The sequence below is a fragment of the Prionailurus viverrinus genome, chromosome A1 (assembly GCF_022837055.1).
Source record: "Prionailurus viverrinus isolate Anna chromosome A1, UM_Priviv_1.0, whole genome shotgun sequence".
In the NCBI taxonomy this organism is placed as follows: Eukaryota; Metazoa; Chordata; class Mammalia; order Carnivora; family Felidae; genus Prionailurus; species Prionailurus viverrinus.
The window spans coordinates 137,823,504-137,844,189 of NC_062561.1; the positions used below are offsets into that span (position 1 = coordinate 137,823,504).

At 44.8% G+C, this 20,686-nt stretch overlaps 1 protein-coding gene across 3 annotated transcripts in view; it reads right to left on the bottom strand.

Annotated features, from left to right (window-relative positions):
- Positions 1-1,415: 1,415 nt before the first annotated feature.
- ZNF366 (zinc finger protein 366) overlaps positions 1,416-20,686 on the bottom strand; it is a 71,798-nt gene continuing 52,527 nt past the window's right edge. For all 3 annotated transcript variants that reach the window (XM_047871227.1, XM_047871237.1, XM_047871244.1), the window contains exons 3-5: positions 17,879-18,070; positions 7,671-7,845; positions 1,416-4,794 (exon numbers count right to left, since the gene is read on the bottom strand). In XM_047871227.1, coding sequence (XP_047727183.1) covers positions 4,259-4,794; positions 7,671-7,845; positions 17,879-18,070 — 903 coding nt within the window. In that variant the 3' untranslated portion in view covers positions 1,416-4,258. The remainder of the gene's footprint in view (positions 4,795-7,670; positions 7,846-17,878; positions 18,071-20,686) is intronic.

Consider the following 20,686-nt stretch of genomic DNA (forward strand, 5'->3'; position numbering starts at 1 on the left):
GAGCTTGATGCAGAATAAGGCAATCTTGCCGCTAACCTCCTACTTCCTCATGACACCCTTCCAGAACTAGTTTTTCTGAATGGGAAATAAAAAGAGGATGAGGAAGATGTCACCTGCCTGCAGATAGTCTGAGGTTCACTAATCCTCTGTGAAGCCTTGAGACAGGGAGAATCCAAAATCTGTGTCTTCCTGGGATTGAGGCCCCAACCAAACGGAACCTCCCTGGCAGAAGGTATGAGAGTAGGAATGAGAGACACTGACAATGGCAGTTTCCTTGTGAAATTTCGGGCATTTGCAAATAATCAACTCAGCCTTTTCAACAAGTCTTTATTTTGCTTAAATTAACAAAACATAGGTTACATGCTATTTTCAGGTAAACTGCTTTATCACAGAAGCAGAAAGCGATATTCACAACTTGGGTTGCTACACATTTGGAGTTTTAGTTTTTAAATAGCAAGCCAGAATTCTGTACAAAATCAACATTTGGTGTAATGTTGTCCAAATATGTGAAGGATTTTAAATGTTAGCTCTGTTACATTTTGTTCCAGCAAAGCAGACAAAGATCATGATTCAAAACGCGATGTTAATATTTTATTAAATGCCTTTAGGGCTTAATAAATACAGTATGCACATTGGGCTTTCTCATGCAGCTACTCATATACAAATATACCAGATACCCTTGTGGGGTTATGGAAGGTCAGCCTCAGTCTCATGGCCAATAGGGAGTCAAATTTTTAAAAAGAAAGAATGAAAGAGGAATTAGAAGGCAAACAGAGGGGGGTAATTATAGGCCTGAATAAAAAGGATAAAAGAAAAATATGCCTCTTGGCTGGTCAGTTGGCTGTTTCAGAGTGACAATGGTCAAAAGCCTGGAAAGCATTTGGTAATGACCTATTTTCAGAGTGTCACAAGGAGATGAATGCCATGCTGTCCTGGCCCTTAGAGTGCTGGTAACCTTGGATGGTTTTATCCTTAATTCTCTCTAGATGATCCCCATGGGCTCTCCTTCAGGTGTGCATTCTGGCTAATTAGCTCATCAGGCAGGTTTGGCCAACTCTTCCCTTAGCTCTGCACTTAGGCACAGGGTGTCCATATAATTGGTCACCCAAACTGGGATACTTTTTTTTTAATTTTATTTGTATTTATTTTGAGAGAGAGCTAGAGAGCAAGTGGGGGAAAGTCAGAGAGAGAGGGAGACAGAAACCCAAGGAGACTGGGCACTGTCAGCACAGAGCCTGATGCGGGCTCCAACTCCCAAACCATGAGATCATGACCTGAGCCAAAATCAAGAGCTCAATGCTTAACTGACTGAGCCACTCAGACACCCTTAGGATCCTATTTATTTTTTAAGTGTACTTGTTTATTGAGAGAGAGAGAGAGAGAGAGAGAGAGAGAGTGAGAGAGAATCCTAAGCAGGCTCTGCACAGTCAATGTGGAGCCTGACTCAGGGCTCAGTCTCATGAACCTCAAAATCATGACCTGAGCCAAAACCACGACTCAGACATTCAACCAACTGAGCCACCCAGGCCCCCAAACTGGGATACTTTTGAGAGTTAAAGTGACACTCTTAGTAATTACTCTGGGACAAAGCTATAAACCAGGGTTGTTTCAGGTAAACCAGGATGTTGGTCACTCAACAGATTTTGGCCACATTTCTCACAGAGTCAGTGTATATTTACCCTCAGGCTAGATCTAATTAAGTCTCTCATACCCAGAGTTAAGAACTAAAAACAGGCTTTATAATATACTTCATAACACTTTTTAAATTACTTTCCTTAGATATTTTTTTCTCCCTCAAAATGAAATTTTACTTGGAAGGCTAACATGAAAAACAAATGAAATTTGAACCACTTTGAGTGAAGTGGGAATGAGGGCTGAGAGTCTCTCCTTCTTCCCTGGCAGCTCTGGAGGGACCCAAGAGGGACCTCTGACTCCTCGATCCACAATTTGGAAACCTCCATTCTAGACCATGCTCTCTCTATCTCAACATGAACTTGTTCCTCAAACATACCCACATGATTCATTTGGTTGGAAAAGACTAGAGTTTGCTATTCTGGATTTCCTGGTTCCTGTTCCAGCCTGTTCCTGTTCCATACCCAGAATGAACCGGAAGTCTGCAGCCCTTACAGTATGTCTTTGACACAGGGCTACTGAAAGAATGAACACGTAACAGGACCCCAAGAGCCGGAGGCCTCACAGACCATGCTGCCAGCCTTGTGAGTGATGTCATCAGAGGCACTAATGAGCGATATTCAAAATGAACGGAAGGCAAGTTGCCCCTCTGAAGACTTGGAAGAGTTTCCCGGCACAGAGCTGTGCTTGCACCACAGAAACCCACACTATTCCACTCACCATCCCCTTTGCAGGTGCTTGACCTCAGGGCATGGATGGCAGTAGGAAACCCAGGCAGCTTTGGCACTTTGTCATGGTGGTAAGGCTGAAAGAAAGAGCTTTAAGCAAGGTAGCAGGAGAAATGTGTCAAGATTGACAAAGCCCACGGGTGGATGATTTGAAGTAGATGCGGCTGAGGGGGAAGCACCTTGGCCAAAAGAAAAAGCCACATCCAGCAGTCAGAGATGGGCCAGGTGGTCTAAAGAAATGTACTAGGAACTTTAGGAGAAGAGAAAGCAAAGTAATAAACAGTACCTACCTCTACGAATAAGAGTTGAGACTACCAACCAAGAGGCAGTTTTTATATAAACACAGACACAGTACCAGAGGGTTACTGCTTATGGCTAGTCACAGGTATGCGACATCCTGTAGGCACTGCTTTATCTGGCACCCATGCCTAAGGAAAGCCTACTGCTGGGCTCAAGCCACCCACGGTAGTCTTCACCCCTGACTAGAATCACGATTCAAGCATCTAGGAAGAAATAATTAGTCACTGTAGGCGGGCTGTGTATTTTTAGACTTATTAAGTGACCATAAACATCACAGGCATCATCTTCTAGTACAAAATTGTGTGATTATACAAGAGTATGTGTGTGTGTGTTGTGTGTGTGCGTGTGCGTGTTCATGTCAAGAGGCTCTTACAGAACAGGTGAGAAGCCCTAAATCAGCAGGATGATTTCAAGGTCTCCTACTCCATATTTTAATGAATCTGAAGGCAGAAACAAATATTTATGGAGTCCCTGGGAGGAGTCTTGGGAGCCACCATTTTAACCTCGTCCATCTTTCTCAACCCTGGTTGCACAGAAGAATCCTCTGGGGAAAACTTTTAAACAAATACCCATATTGGGGTTCCACTAGACCAATGAAATCAGACTCTCAGCAGCTGAGGCTCAGCCTTGGTATTATTTTTTAAGGTTCCCCTAGATGATTCTGATATGCAGGCAGCTTTGAGAACACAGCCCAGAATCTGCTTACCAGTAACTACCTGATGGTTAGCATAATACTCTAAATAAGCAGTGATCAGATTTCAAGAATTCCTCCCCACATCCCTGGTCTGGCACTGAGAAGAAACCCACTGCACCTAAGGCTTCCTGCAGCTGCCTTGTGGGGCATGAGGCCTCAGAGCAAGGTCTCCAGGAGGGGGCTCTGCTCAGGACACAAGGGGTGAGCTGGGACACACTGACCACTTTGGGGACCATCTGAAAATGGGCGCCATAAGCCATACCTGATGACGGAAGCTGCTGCAGAACAAGGCAGACCCAGGCAAGGATCTAAGTTCTGCTGGGTTTTCATTAGTTAAAATTATTCCTGTTTTCTTAAACATGCGGAAACTACTTGAGAATATTCTCTTCAATACCTCACCCTCCTTTGTCATTTTTGGCATTGTGGATGATTCAATAAAGGTGATTTTTATATATACAACTACTAATATTTTCATCTATCTGGAAAAATATTATAACTTCCACACATTCAACTAAATCATCATTAATAAGGTAACATGTCAAGCACCATATTTTTGCAACTAAAAAGAAATCTACCACGTATTATGTATTAGTCAAAGGAAAACAATTTCTAAAAGCACCTCAGCATCTGCTTAGAATTAGGTATCTAGAATATGTACAGCTTATTATACTGGAGAAGCATGAAATAGCACTGAAGAAGCCCCCGCATGCATGTTAAAAATCAAGGGCCCAAGGAATGACCTGAGAAGCATTTGTATTAGTGAGGACAATCCCTGCTCGTTTAGTCCAGGCCATTTGTAAAGATCTGCGCCATTTGCCAGTCTCCAGCAAATGACAGCTCGTGCAGAAAGCTATATTTGAACTGCCTATTCTCATTTTCCAAATGTAATTTTAGAGCTGTCCACTTAGATACCTAAAAGCACTGCTTGTTTTTCCATTTTCCTCTCCAGTAATTCCTTTAAACTCTCATCTCTGTGCTTGAAGTACAGGTAATCAGAAAAGGAGGGGCCCCTCCGAGCACTCTGCAGAGCCCTGAGACGGAGACACTCTTCCTTGTGGGCAGATTCTCTCTCCAGGCTGCCCTCTGCCCCCAGGCTGTCCTTGCTCCTCTCCTGGTGCTCTCTGTTTGGCTTGTCCTCCTTTTCCTCCTCACAGGTGTCCTCAAGCACCCTGGGAGCCTGCTCGGGCTGGGTGGTGAGATCCTGGGGGGTGCAGGGCTGCCTGGGTTGGGGGTCCAGGCCGGGGCTGTCTCCACCCACTTCATAGCTATTGTCCTCCTCCTCTTCCTCATGGCAGGAGCTGCCCCGGGCACTCTCCCCATCTGACTGGAACGCCGGCCCCTTCACTCCACGCTTCTGGGAAAGGTCAAAGGGCTCCTCCTGCTCCAGACCCCTCAGCACTCCTGCCGTCTGCGCCAGGGCAATTCGCCCCCTTCCAAAACCTGTGAGAGCAAAAGCAATGTTCAGGTCCCAGGAAAAGCTGTGAAAATGGGCCACTGGGTGGTACCCAAGGCCATTTAGTATAGTTTGATTTTACATTTTAAAAATAAATTCCCAGTAAGGCTGTGGAGAGATGGGCCTTGTCACAGATGAAGTTTGCATCCGTGTAACTTCCTTAAGGTAAATTTGGCAACATGCACTAAATGCTTAAAATAAACATAGCTCTGACTTAGCAATTATGCCACTGAGAATTTAAACTATGAAAACAATCAGACAGGTGCACAAAATATATGTGTAAGGATGCTCATCACCACATTTTTTATGGTGAAACTGAAATGATGGAGGTTTTTTAGATAAATAATACACTGAACCATGTGTAGAAGATGTAGAGACCTACAAATGGTTATAAAAAGGTATTCTCTATATATTTTAAGTAAAAATCATATTTACCGTATATATTTATAGTGTAGACCCAATTTTATCTATCTTTATCAAAATATCTGGAAGAATTTACATCCAAATCTCAAAAATTCCATGATTCGGACATTTTTCTCTTCAATTCTAATGTCTTTCTTATTTTTAGTGAGCAAATATTTTACCAGAAGAAGAAATAAAATCATAACAAAGGTATTTTCATCTTGAAAAAAATGGACGAAAATATACCATTTGGGGACAAGAAGGCCGCCCCATAACCAGTGGTCCTAAGCACAGACTGGAGAGGGCACAAAGAGATCCCCTTGAGGAACTCTAAAGTCTCTGTGTCCAACTACAAGCATCCCTGCTATTGGGCACAGTGATGCAAAAGGGTCTCACTTTTAGTTTCAGTTGGAAGGCCCTGTTGGGAGGGACTTTTCAGGAGCCAGAAACACATAGTAGGGCTCCGCCTAATTTGATCTTGCAGGTCTCTGCCCCTGGTGAGCCAACAGCCAGGCCCTGAGGAGGCGGCGGGCAGAACCAGGCTTTTGGCATGGGGGCAGACGTCCAGGTCTGCTTGCCTTATGATATCGTCAGGCAATGAATCTGTCTATAGCTTTAATCTTGTCAGGGGCACGGGAGGCTCTTTTTAATCTGAGTCATGATTTTTGAGCCATTTCAAACACTAGAGTGAAAAAGCACTAACACCTTTTGTAGATGAAAACATTTAAATTGTTGAAAGTCTGTTAACTTTCAAAGCATCTCTCTGATACATAGTGATGCTCTTTATTTTTTCAGAAGAATGACAGAGTCCTTAGGTGCCTTTTAGGATTTGAGCATCCATATGGGGTAAGTTGTGGTGACCAGGTTAAGCTTTCAAACGGATGAACATCTCACCATTGCCTTCTGTCCCCAACCCCGGCAACTGAACAAACCTCACCTATTCTGGAAAAATCCAGGTCTAGGTTGGAAATTGGCTCAGGCAACTAGAGATCCAAAGAACAATTCAGGAGAAAACCAGTCTCAGGGAAAGAAAACTGCTTTTGTTTTTTAACCGGAATATTTTCAGGGCGTTTGCCTAAACTCTGGGCTTTGTTTTATGATGACCACAGTTCCCTGTAACTCAGGAGCACTATAAGCTCAGTGGGTGAAAAATATGAAAACTATAATTATTCTGTTTCATGCTGCAGGTGTATGTGTGCATCTTATTTATGAATACGTGTGCCTGCTTGACCAGCTCTCTGGAAAGGGTAAGAGAAGCAGGTAACACGAACAAATCTGTGTTTGCCTGGTGTAGTGAGCACTGGTGTAATTCAGAAATTCCCGAGTTGGGATCCCAGTTCTGCCTTCAGACCTGTCGTGCCCCCCTTGGCCTCAGTCTCCTCTTATATAAAATGAGAACAACACAGTCTACCTTGAGACATTGTGGGCACAAGCAATAGGATTTCTGAAGTGCCTACTGCCGTGCTTTAATCATACTGGTATCAGCAAACAGTGGTTAACATGATTTTGTAAGGTCCATAAATGTGTGTCTTCTCTCCTCACACACAGACCTTCTAGGGAGCAAAGATGGTCTCATCCCCCCAGTATCTTCTGCAGCATCTAGGGCTCTGCTTTGGATAGAGGTGCATTTATTGCCTGTTCATTGAAGGACTGCTTGATTAAGTAACTAGAGAACAACCTGGTGAACTCAGTGGATCTGGAACATAAACTCGTCACAGCTAAGGGCTGTGGCACTGAGGGGGCGAGAACTGCTTAGCAGTTCACTTCGGGCTCAGTGGGGGAGACGGAAGCCCCTGCTCTGCAGATGGGCCAGTGAGCCCTGCCAAGCAGGAAAGCCGTCCCTGGGTGCATCTAGTTATGAACAGGAGACCCAGCCTGCTACACACATCCTTCTGTGGAGGCAGAGCTTACACGCCTGTTTTTTAGAAAGGAAAGAAAAAGAAAAAACCACATGCCCTTTAAGAGCAGTGCGATGAAATGGATACAATAAAGGCTTTAATGTCAGGAAGGTCTGTGTTCCAATCCTGACTCAGCCACTTTTTCAGTTGAGCAACTTTGGGCAAATCACTCTCTTGAAGCCTCAGTTCCCCCCACCTGTAAAATGGGGATAATATAAGTTCCTCCAGCCTTGAGTTGCTGTCAAGATTAAAGGAGGCAAGGCACCTGATGTGGTGTCTGAAGCAAGAGCTAATAATCGTACTGACTGGCATGGTTATGATGTTCTCATCTGTCCTCTGTAATTCGCTTTTACTTACTACCTTCAGATAGTACTACTGTATTTGTTAGAATAACACTGTAAGCCTGTTTCTGCTCCTCTGCTGTGGTCTTGACACTATGATCCCTTTTTCAACAATAAGAATACCCCCCACACACAATAAAGCCCCCTAAAAACAAGTTGAGCTTCCTTTTTTGTCATCCACCAGCCCCAGCAGCCTTGGGTGCTTCCTGGAAGAGTGATTACCTTGAGAATGGAGGCCCCGCTCCATGACTCCATGCTTGACTTTCATGTGGCGTGTCAGGTTCCCCTTTAGGGTGAATTTGCTTGGGCAGTAGAGACACTTGAAGGGTTTGCTGTCGGAGTGCAGGTGCATGTGGCCCATTAGGTTGTGCATCCGGTTGAATTCCTTCCCACACAGCTGTCAGAAACAATGAAGAGGATGAGACAGGTTACTCGTGGAGGTGGGTCCTGCCCAGTTGAACCCACACCTAGGCCTGCATGAGGACGGATGTGCCTTCACTTTGTTTGGATCTTGGCATTTTAAGTGGCCTCCAAGTAGAATGTCCCCAGTGAAGTCAGGGAGGGTCTGGACTGCGCCCAGGCCCAGAGGTGGAGCAGGGAGGGATGGATTCATGGTCTTGTGTTCCTATCGCACAGGGATTTTTCAACTCATGGCAAAACTTGCAAAGCTAGTAAGGCTTCTTTCGAATTCGAGCTGCAGAAAAGGAGAAAAGCTGAGCTGAGAAGCAATTGCTCAAAGTGTGCTTCATTTTAATAATAAGTATATGATTACCTGTTTAATATTTATGGAACGTTTATAACATGGAAGATACTGTCCTAAGTCTACCATGGAATATCACATTTAATTATATCGATCCTATAAGGTGGGTGCTGTATCATCCCCATTTTACAGATGGGCAAACTGAGGGATTAAGGCACTTGGCCAAGGCACAAAGCTAATGGGTGTTGAAGCTGGGATAATGAACCCAGGCCACTAGACACCAGAGGTCACATGGTCAAGCACCACACCATCCTCTGTGCCCTCAATATAACTCTTCTGTTAGACTGTATCATGCAATGCATTTCTAATTTTTTTCATTTGCTTATTATTGGAACGGATAGCAAAGTTAGAAGGAACAAAAGAGAGATCTAAAGAAGGAGTGTGTCTTTTTCTCTGGGTAGAGATTTGAAGGCCTGAAAATATTATCTCAGGTGTAAACATGTTTCATTCATTTCTTTCTTTTTTTTTTTTTTTTGTCATTTTGTCATTTCTATTTGTAACAAAGTGCAGATGCATGATGGATCAGAAAAGTGGTTCTCCAACTTCTTTTGAGAGAACAGAACTGCCTTTTCAAAGGCAATTCATGCAGATACGGAAGGTATAAAACAGAGTCCACTGCTCTGGGTGCTTTCCGCCCTCTTCCTGTCCCCCGGCCCTAGCAGAGCAGGGTTTGGAGAACCCAGCCCTTCCTTGGCTGTGCTGGGAGGAATACAGAGAAGGGTTTTGTGTCTGTGCTCAGGCCCGAGTGTTAAGGAGGGAACATTTTCCTTCCCTCCCTAACCTCAGAGGCCCATGCTGTGAGGGCAATGATATGGAGTGAAAGATCCTTGGAGAGAGAAGTCAGGGCACAGTGGCCCCTGAGGCTGACACCAGTTTTCCTTTTGCACTGAGAGACATTTTCAGGGACGATGTTGGGGGTACTGGATTGAGTATTTATGAATGAAGGCACTGTTTTCTTCAGGTGGCCACGGAGATGGGAGTTACAGGAGGCATGGAAGAGTGCGTAGACCTAACAAACAGAAACGTAGGAAGACCAACTGCAAAGAATGCTAGGTGGTAAGAGGCAGCCAGCTGGGGTGACAACTTTGTCACAGATAATCCACCCATGGATAATGAATAATTGTTTCTGTGTTTTTAAATGATTCACATTTGGGACTTTTAAGTACTTTTCCCCTTTTTACTTCCTTACTAGCAAGAATGAACTTGGCATACTGGTATCCTACACTCAGTGTTCAGAGTAGCTGCACAGCACATTCATTTGGAAAAGGTGACCTGAGAGGGGAAAGGCTGGGAGTGTTGCTCTAACTTTAACATCCCTACATGTGGGATGGATACTCGCTTTCTTTTATTCCCAATAGAGACAGTTTCGTAAGATGCATCAGTCTGTGATTCAACTTTGCACAGGTGAAAGTTCTGGCAGAGTATTATTTATTAGTTTAGTTTGTCCAGTTCTCTATCCTGGCCAAGGGGGGGAAAAGCTTTGAATCTACTGATTTGAATTAGCTTTGAATCTACATTAGGTATTTCCAGTCTTGAGTCATTTTAGAAAAAGGAGATCTCATTTGGTTCATGGGACGGTTCCTGATTATTTGGAGTGAGCCTGCAGCAAAAGATCCGAGAACAGCACAAGCCATGGGTGATTAAACATAAAACACAAAGGAGGAGAGAAGCTGGAGGCTGGAAGATTAATTAGACTACTGCACTAGTCCAAGCTTGGATGAGTCTCATGGTCGTTTAAGCTAGATAGAATTGAAGAGATGGGTGCCTTCTGTACTTCGCTCCTATAAAGGGGTAGGGATTCTACTTTTAGTTACTATCTCTGGTTGCTGAGATATCAGAAGCTGGACTAGTCTGAAAGGTTCTTATAAAGGAGAATTTTAGCTCAACCTTGAAGAATGTATAGAATACCATTTGTTTTTATTTTGACACAGAATAAAGTCTCTTCATTAAGTATTTTCAGGCACTTTATTCAACATTGAACTAGAGGCAAGATAGAAATCACAGTTGTGATAATGACCAATTGTTTGTTGTTGCCACAGCTGCTGCAACTCGGTGGTCAGAACAGTCCTGGAATTCATGGGCCCCAAAGTCCTACCTCCCTTCCCCATCCTACTCCCACCCCAACACACAGAGAGGGGCACAAATATCAGAATGGCTACTAATAGGGGCACCTGGGTGGCTCAGTCAGTTAAGTGTCCAACTTGGGCTCAAATCATGATCTCACAGTTTGTGGGTTCCAGCCCTGCATCAGGCTCTGTGCTGACAGCTTAGAGCCTGGAGCCTGCTTAGATTCTGTGTCCCTCTCTCTCTCTCTACCTCTCCCCTGTTCGTGCTCTGTCTCTCTCTGTCTCTCAAAGATAAGTAAATGTTAAAAAAAAAAAAAGAAAGAAAGAAAAAAGAATGGCTACTGATAAGTATTTTCCACCTACTTCCTTAGCTTTGGACAAGCCACATTTTATGATCCTTTAACATAACCCAGTGTGTGTTTTTCTACTATAATGTTTTCTGACTCAATTCATCCACTGATGAACTTCCTGGGACATTTTTTAGTGGTACATGTGTATATTAGGATATTAAAATGATATTGTCCCCTGAAGTCAAGGCATATGGCCTTAGGGAAGGTCCACTGTAGGGCATGTCTGGTCAGTTATATTATCTGAGGGTGACTGGTAAACGACGCACTTTTGTGCTGTTGGTTAAATCTATTTTTTGTGTATTATAGTTCATGATTTATGGTAGCCTAATGGGCCAACCATTGGAGAGTGTTCGCAGGGTTGAATGGAGGTGTGTCAACTCTAAAAGATGTTTGGAGCATTAAAAGGTACCCTAAGTTATCTTTTGAAATGCAAGAGCTTCCTTCCTTTTCTTTGTGGCCAACCTCAGTATCAAGCACAGGTCTACACACATAGTAACACTTAATAAATACCTAAGTATTTGGCTGGGGGAATAGACAAACAAGTCAGGAAAATATCACTACCCTGTGCAAAAATCCAAAAAGCAGCCATCGCCAACTCTCTTCTTTTCCCTCACTGTAATATGTACAACCCTATACACACTAGTTTTTAAGCCAAAATCCTCAGTGGCAGAAGGATAGAGACAGGTAACTCAGGACCCAAGGTACTTGGACACTATTCACATCTCTGTGGTAGGCACCCTTCGCTTCTTCCTTTCAGCCCTCTAGCTCTTCCACAAAGCCCTTTGGTCCTTATCCAGAATACTTGGCCTCTTCATCTTTCTTAGAAGACCATCCATCAGTATAGAAGACATTTTATGTCTGTGAAATTCAGAGGGGGACTTTTCAGTCACTGTTAGTAAAGAGAGGCCAGAGGAAGAGAACTGGGTGAATTAAAGAAGGCACCCTTGGGTGCGGTTTGAGATGTGAGCTCCCAGAAAAATTGTCATAGTAGAGAATGGGAGGTAGACTGGAAGGAAGAAGAGTTGGGAGGGAGCACCAAAACTCTAGTTTCTTTCTTCTCCTGGGAAAAGCAGTCAGTCTATGTCAAGGCCCCCTATAATCATGACATGTGAGGCTAAGAGCTTGCCCAAGTCAAGACTTGCTGAATCATCTCCTGCCAAGGTCTGTGGGGATTGAAATAGGGGTAGGTACTGACACAGGAAGCTACTGGAGTGGTGATATCTCAGATTTCATGGGACATGTGGCCATCTCAACCAGTCTGCCCCTCTTGAACTTTCAGTTCCTCTAGTGAGGGGTATTAGTGTACCTCTGGCATTAAATCTCAGCTTTTCCATCAATACTCACATTTATTTATTTATTTATTTATTTATTTATTTATTTATTTATTTAAGAGAGAGAGCATGGGGAAGTGGGGTGGAGGGAGAGAGAGAGAGAGGGAGAGAGAGAGAGAGAGAGAGAGAGAGAGAAAGAGAGAGAGAGTGTGTGTGTGTGTTAAGTGGGCTCTATGCTCAGCACACAGCCTGACTTGGAACTTGATCCCACGACCCTGGGATCATGACCTGAGCCGAAATCAAGAGTTGGACACTGAACTGACTAAACCACCCAGGAGCCCCCATCAATACCCACTTTTATGCCTACTTTTTAAATGGAGGTGAACTTCAACATTTAATAGAAAATGGGAACAAAAGTTTTGTTTTAATTTTTTTAAGTTTTATTTATTTATTTTGAGAGGGAGAGCACAAACACAAGCAGGGGAGGGGCAGAGAGAGAATTCCAAGCAGGCTACATGCTGTCAGTGCAGAGCCCGATGCAGGGCTTGAACTCACAAATCGTGAGATCATAACCTGAGCCGAGATAGAGTCAGACACTTAACCAACTGAGCCATCCAGGCACCCCTACAACAAATGTTTCGAACTGTCCTTTAAAAATGGGTTGCATGGGGCGCCTGGATGGCTCAGTCGGTTGAGCATCCAACTTTGGCTCAGGTCATGATCTCACGGTTTGTGAGTTCGAGCCCCGCATCAGGCTCTGTGCTGACAGCCCAGAGCCTGGAGCCTACTTCGGATTCTGTGTCCCCCTCTCTCTCTGCCCCACCCCTGCTTGTGCTCTGTCTCTCTCTGTCTTTCAAAAATGAATAAACATAAAAAAAAATTAAAAAAATAAAAAAATAAAAATGGGTTGCATGGATCATTAGGCTTTGAGATAGCAAAGTAGAGAGGTGATGGTGAGACCCCAGAAGGATAGAGAACTTGCCCCATTTTCTCTTCCGTAAAATGTCAGTGATAATAATAGTTTCTTATGAAGGTTGTTGTAAGGATCCAATGAGATAAGTCATGTAAAGGGCTTGGCAAATAGTAAGAGCTCAATAAATAGTAGCTCTTATTACTATCATTATCATGTACATAGTAGACTCTTTTAAATTCTGGAAATAGTTCTTCAAAGATAAGACTACTTCTTAAACCAATTATTTGGAGGAAATATGAAAGGGAGGACGAAGTAAGGAATCCTTTTGAGTAAATACTTGCCAGGTCACTTGAGGCATATAGAAATGGAAGCAGTTGTACCTGACCCAGCACTGAGAAATGTGGATGGAAAGACAAGATTCATCCTGAATTGCAGGCTTTGGGAGAGCCCTTTATGCAGCACCCAGACTCTCAGTTAGCCATTTAAACAGCTGGCCGATGCCCTGTTCTCTCATCCTTATAGCAGTTCCGAATTCTGGCCTCCTTGTGCCCCTTCCCTCCCTGGTTCAGGGCTAGAAACACCTCAGGTAACTTCTTGTGAGCTGCAGTGACAGCATGGACAGCCAGCCTCACCAAGAAGTCAGATGGGTGCAGAGACTGGGTGATGGCAGTGGGCAGCACTGGGCCAGAGGCCCACAAAGCCAAGAAGAGGCACACTACTTTGTGCCAACCAGCCTAATCGGAGCCTGAGGACGGAGATGCACCAGGAAGCCTGTGCTTTCCTATTCTAAGAGAAAAGGTCAAAGAGCTGGAGCCTGCGGCCGAGGAGAATGGCCTCTGCTAAACTGCCCTTCCCTTACATTCTTCTCTCTCTCTCTCTTTTAATAAGAAGGGTGTTCCTTTCCTCAAAGGGAGAGAGAGGGAGGGAGGGAGAGAGAGACTGTAAACTGTCCAAAAGGACCGTGAGAAAACAGGAAGCTTTGAAAAGTACAAGAGAAAGCAAGATGAAATCTATTTGCAGGCGGGCCCCTGGGGACATGTGAGGCATTGTTAAGCAGGCAGTTCATACAGCTATATCCTTCCTTCTGCTGAGGAGGGCTTTGCTGCCAAAAGGCTGCTATCTGGTCACTGCCTTAACCCCCTCAATGCCAGCCTGACTGCTTGGACCCAAAGTCCTGGGCCCCTAAAAGCCCCCACCTGGTTTGTCCCCCATAGGGCATACAAGAGCTGGAGTAGGAAGCAAAGCCATGGTGGCAAAGGTGGTGGGGACCTTTTTCAAGGAGACCTCATCCTCTTCTATCAGCCCTGCCCTCCGTCTTCAGGCCTCTACTTCAGACGAGGCTGCAGATGACCTGGTGATTCATAACTTAGGCAGCTCCCGGCTTCACCCATCTCAAAGGAGAATTTGTCCCGGAAATTCTGGATGGCTGCTTTTCCTGGACAGGTTTCCCAAAGACGGCAGCTGGTTCTTTGCTATTATGGAGTGTGGCTCTACAAGGATAGCATCCAAATCAACCCCTGCATGCTTACGCAGAATCTGGGAAGCATATTTCTGAAACATGGCTTAAGTCTACAGGCGCAGGTCTTTGGAGATACTCCAGCTGGCTCCAAGAAGCAGGGAGTCCAGAAGTGGAGCCAATAGCATAAGAGCCCAGAAGGGCAGTAATTTTTTTTATAAAAAAAAAAAATAGAAACACAGAATGGAAACCTTTCCTCTCCTCTAATTTTCCATCCTATTGTTAATGCTTAATCTCACAGTAAGCGAATGTTTCTGCTTGCTGTGGACAGCTGTTTCCACTGAGCACGGGGCAGAGAGAACCATTTCATGTTGCAACAGGGGGAGGGCTGTATGTTTGGAAGGATTTTTAGTGGTGCGAATCCTAAGAAATTAGAACCTGTTATTTAAACAGTCTCCCCTTTTTATAAGTTTTCGAGTAAAGGAGACGGAGCTGACGCTTGGAGTACGACTGGAACAAGGCCTGTGTCTTTTTGCTAGCCATGCCAACCGTGTGAGGGGAATAACCCTTCCCTGTGACTACAGTAAAGCTCGGGTTTAGTTGTCTGGGCCTTTTCTCCAACATCACTATGCAGCCAGCCAGTCACCCGTGTCTGATTGACTCTGAATTCTGTAGCAAGGAGCAAACGGCCCTCCATCCTGTACCTAACTCCCAAAGCACCATCAACCTCTACCCATTACCAGGTCTCCAAGAATCCACAACAACACTGATGGGGAGCAAAGGCTACAGGACACCATCTCGAGATGGCCCACCCAACAGTGGGATCTGGATCTGGAGCCTGGACAGGACACAAAGAGCCCTGTCATGTGATCTGTAAACTCAGACATGCTCTGAGATTCCTGTGAAGTGAAGAAAGGCAGCACTTTGTGGGGACATGGGGACAAAGAGGAGGAGGACCCTGGCAGTGCTTCTGGCACTTTTCAGGAGGCAGAGGGCTCTCCATTGAGGTGACTGATGCCTGTCCTCATTCAATAAACATCTAAGAAGGGAGAAGGGCCACCTGTTTGACAAAAATACCCTTCAACATCCAGTTATTTTTCTTCTGATAGTAGATACACTCTCCGAGGCAGCCACCTGACCCAAAGTGTAGTCTTCTGGGACAACCTGTCCCACCCCCCCCCCAACCAGGAAAAGGATGCCTTTGCAGATGACCAGTCCAATTCGTGCACCAGGCCCATCTGGTACTGAAGAGTATAAACTGTGCATCATTTCAGAGCTCATAACTTATACTGCAAGCCCTTCTCTTATGGAATCTGGTGGTGTGAGCATACATCTAGACCCTAAACCATTCTCAGGGAGAGATCATATTGAGTTTCTGAACCATAAAGTTGATCATCAGACACCCTCTAAACCATGTATGTGCACTATCGTTGGGGTGGATGGAGGAGGAGGGGGCAGTGATTCATGAAAGGAGACATAAAGCTTTGAGCAGGGCTGGTTCACTGCATCATTGGGCCCAGGTTGCACTACAGCATGCAGTCTTCTCTGCCCTGGTGCCAGAGAGAATCCTCTAAATTCTCGGGTACCACCTGGTCCAAGAAATCCTCCAGGCCACTCTGAGGCCCTTGAGGTTGGCAAACAGAACTGCCTCTGCGTCCTCAGATCAAACCCAGCCTGCAAGCCCTTTTCCTGCAGCGGCTCTGCTCCCTGACATATCCCTTATTTCAGAGGTATCTTCTGCCTGGTTTCACAACTACTCCTGGACCTGACTTGAAAAGGCAGAAGTGTGAGTTAGTTGGACCGGACACGGGTGGAAGGGACCACAAGCATGGCTACCTTCATGCCTTAACAATGTATGTGTTCTGCCACCAGTTGGTTTGATAAAAAATACAGTTCATGCTGGAAGCCCAAGAGTAAACTCAGCACAGCAAATGAGGAGTGGCAAGCAGTGTCCGTTTGCACCTTGACTTTAGGAGACAGCAAACTCCTGGCAGGCAGGAATAGCTCTGTTAAAAGCGAAAGGCTCAAAGTGGGAAGCGGGAAGGAAATCCAAGTGCCTAATCAGAGAGAGAAGAAGTGATATACGGAGTCCCTGGGCTCATGTGGCCAGCGCTAGCTTCGTGGGTGTGTGACCAATGCAGTCACACCCAGCCCCATCTCAGAAGCGTCCTGAGTTTGGTGTAATGTTCTACTTGTACCATCTCAAAATTTCTTAATAACATTTGAACAAGGGGCCTTACATTTTCATTTTGCATCAGGCACTATCAATTATGTAGCCCCTTCTGCACGCAGCTTCCTTCTCCTTCAACTCAGATGACTCAAGATGGACATAAATTGACTTGCAAACCACTGGGAACTTGAAGCAAAGGAGGGGAAACACAAGTCGGTGGCAGGAAAGGGCTGGAGGGAGAAACCTCCCTCCCCCACCTGCAGAGAATGCCCACACAGGTCTAGGGAAGCTCTGGTTCCTGACCCCGCTCACCCTGTCCAGGAGTGGCCAACACAGGAAAGCAGTCAGCTTCACAGGGGGTTCCTTCAAGAAGGGGGGGAAAGGGGACATGCTGTAGAGGGATTAAAGCAGGAACTGCCCCTCAGATGGACAGAGAATATCATCTGGACCCTATAAGACATGCAATGACAGAGAAGGCAAACTTCCATTTCAAACAGAAAGGCTCTAACAATATCTGAGGGTGTGATTTCTCTCTCCTTCCCCCTCAGCTCTCTCTCTTCACGATGGGGATGGCACGTGCCAGTACATTAAACTACCCAATCCTCAGCAAGATTCCTTCTCATTCTAGAAGTGGAGAAGGAAAACAATGTGGGGAGAGGATGGGAAGAAGGGGGAAAAGCCTGGGAAGCCCAAGCATTTCTAAATAATACCAGTCAATGCCTTGAGTTTTACAAATCTCCAACTCACACATTTTCTCAGCTGATAAAATAGCAATTCAACCAAATGAATCTGATGCGGACATTTTAATGAAGATGCTCAAAATCCCTGAGCTCCATGGTAAACACTTCAGATGACTGTGCTCACAGTTATTCCTTGGCCCAAACAAGCATTTCTAAGGTCGTGAGAGGACTAACCTTGGAGTCTCTTTCATCCTGCCTCAGAGACCTGTCCTCAAATTACACTTGAAGTCCAAGTGTCAGGAAGGCGGAGGGGGGTGGGGGAGTGCAGTGTGAGAAGGGAGGGGGCAGTGCTAGAAGACTCTGTGACTCCTGTGTTTCACTCATTGGCTTGTAAGGAGAACAGTATTATACTCAATTGCTTCTTTCTGGAATGGGAACTTTCCACATCACCTTCATCCTTTAACAACCTCATTTCCCAATGGGCCTTCCACCCTCAGACTTCCTCTACTGGCTCCCTCCACCCCTGCACACTGATTCCACAGTGAGACCAATAGGACAGGCTTCTCAGGGACCAACTAAAGTCTGGTGTGATACAAAGAACAGAGCAGCAGATGGGCCTGGGGTTAGCCAAAGACCTACTCTGAGCCTCAGTGACCCCACTGGTGAAACATAGTAGGAAGTTTCCTGGAGACTCTCTCCCCTTGGGCCTTTTACAACCCTCAGAGTCCTCCCTGTCTGCATTCCTCCCAGGGCCCACTGCTCACCTTGCATTTGAAAGGCTTCACGTCAGAATGAACGATCATGTGTGCCTTGAGGGTCTGTTTCTGCACAAAACTCTTGTAGCACAGGTGACACTGGTAGGCGCGGATGTTGGTATGAATCAGCACGTGTCTCTTCATGTTGGCCAACAGAGTGAACTCCCGCCCACAAATCCCACATTTGTGTTCCTTCACACCCTAGAGGGAAGCAGATTCAAAAATACTGTGGTTAGCAGGTAACAGGCTTTCATCAGAATTGTAGTCTTCATTCTTCTGTTTGCCACACAAATCCATGAAGAGCCTGGTGACAGATGTTGAGTTCCAAATGGTGTGGCTTTAGCCTTGTTAACTGCTGTTTTCTTGAAAGGTGTTGATTACGTAATCTTTTTTTGTCTTCTGAAAACCATTAACTAAGCCAGAACTTTATTTTTTTAAATTTTTTTTTAACGTTTATTTATTTTTGAGACAGAGAGAGACAGAGCATGAACGGGGGAGGGGCAGAGAGAGAGGGAGACACAGAATCTGAAACAGGCTCCAGGCTCTGAGCTGTCAGCCCAGAGCCCGATGAGGGGCTCGAACTCACGGACTGTGAGATCATGACCTGAGCCGAAGTCGGACGCTTAACCGACCAAGCCACCCAGGCGCCCCTAAGCCAGAACTTTAGAGGAAAAGAACGCTACTGCTTTTGTTGTTCCTGATGCTACATGGGTTAATTCTACAGTAACAGTTTTGGGGATTAAAAAGATTTTGGTAGGAGCACTGTGAAATGAGTCTATAATCTACCCTTCATGATAATGAAAAAAAAATAAAACCTCCTAAAGTGATAATATCATTTCTCATATGAAAACCAATGTTTTCTTGAGTTCTCATTAATACACTTGAAAATCCCAGGAGAACAATTCATATCTACTGTTCAATAAATTACAATAGGTCACAGTGACCTGGGCTCCCATAGGTCATAGTGACCTCTATGTGATTTGGCTACGGAGCCTTTGCTCAGCTAGCTTCTGTCCTATAGAGAAATTTGGCAGTGGATATTTGAATACTTAAGCATTAATGTCCTCACTTGAAAACATTTCCAGGACCTCATAGCATGAGTAGAGTATTAGCTAGTCCCAACTAACCAGTGCTTCCCTGAAAAGGCCTTTGGAAGCTATCTTAACACAGAATGACTTTTCAGAAGGAAAACTTAGAGAACCATGGCATTAAAACTAAAATTATTATGGAATTATAACAAGTTGCTTAGTTAACAACTGTACCTAATAAAACACATATTGCCTGGTATCCATAATGACCTGGGAGAGAGGAGTTCCAAGCTTACCTCTGAGTCTCTCTGCCTATATGTCCATTTCTTTAATTTGGGACTTGATAATAAAACAGCACTCCTCAGTTTTGGTGAGCCCATGGCACCCAAGGACAAGTTCAGGTCTCTGCCCAACCATTTACTCGCTATGTAACTGTAGGCAAGTTTCATGGCCTTTCCTGGTGATGGTTCTCTCATTTGAAGATGGTGGGTCATGAGCCAGGGACTCTTTCCAGCTGAAATACTCTTGAGTCTAGATGATTGCAGAAGAGTATGGATATATACTAATGAAGAGACCTAAATTTTAAGGCCCTCCTAAGAAGATGAATTTTAAGTGTGTTGCATATTCAATCAGTGAATTTAAATTTTTGAAATTAACGAAAATTATGTTCTTGATGTTTTTTAAAAGTTACTTCAGCATTTTTCTTCTCAAGATTGCCTCTACACTCATCTATGATTCAGCTGACCTGGGACCAAGGAGAAGTATCTACTTATCACTGTTTTTGGAATTCTCTCAGAGAATTCTATGTTCACGGTAAAATTCACCTATGGGCTGGCCTAGAACTCAAGTGAATGAAAGCCCAGACACAACTGCGGGAACAAAGGAAGCTACCTTGTCACTAATAGGATCAGTGAAATCAGAGAGGGAGACTGTAGGGGTTTTCAGGGGTGAGGGAGGGAAGGGGGTGGAGAAGAGAAAGACTTGACAGTAGTGTTTCAGAGTCAGGTGCTGGAGTCCAAGATTCTGGGTGACCACCCCATGCCTCAGCGTCTTCATCTGCGAATCTAGAATAGTATCTGCAGGTTGCTCTTCCAGTTGTTAAAGAGGATTAAATGAGAAGTAAAGCACCTGATATACAGCAACCGTTATATAAACACTACCTCTCACTGCTGACACTATGAATTAAAATGCACTTTGTTGGGGTGCCTGGGTGGCGCAGTTGGTTAAGTGTCCGACTTCAGCCAGGTCACGATCTCACGATCCGTGAGTTTGAGCCCCGCGTCAGGCTCTGGTCTGATGGCTCAGAGCCTGGAGCCTGTTTCCGATTCTGTGTCTCCCTCTCTCTCTGCCCCTCCCCTGTTCATGCTCTGTCTCTCTCTGTCCCAAAAATAAATTAAAAAAAAAAAGTTGAAAAAAATAAAATGCATTTTGTTTTCTAATTCCAGTGAGATGTTTCAGATATGAGGCTGCTTTGCCCATTTTGACTTCATTTTCTACTATCTTACGGAATTTTTTTATGTTCTGAAATGCATCTTTGATTCCTTTTCCACACATGTAGGAGCCCCTGAAATCAGCAATGGTCCCCTTTGTGGGTGAATCTCAGTACAGGTTCTTTGCTGAGGGTTCCTGCACTTGGCAGGGGCCTCCTCTCTGAATAGTATCTACAGGTGCCTTTTGTGGGGCAGGAGTTGTTTGTGCACTGCCCACAAGGCAGCCACACATTTCATCTCCACTGCAGAGCCAAAAAAATGCCCCATGTTTTGTCCTAACCTATCAAATGAAACACACT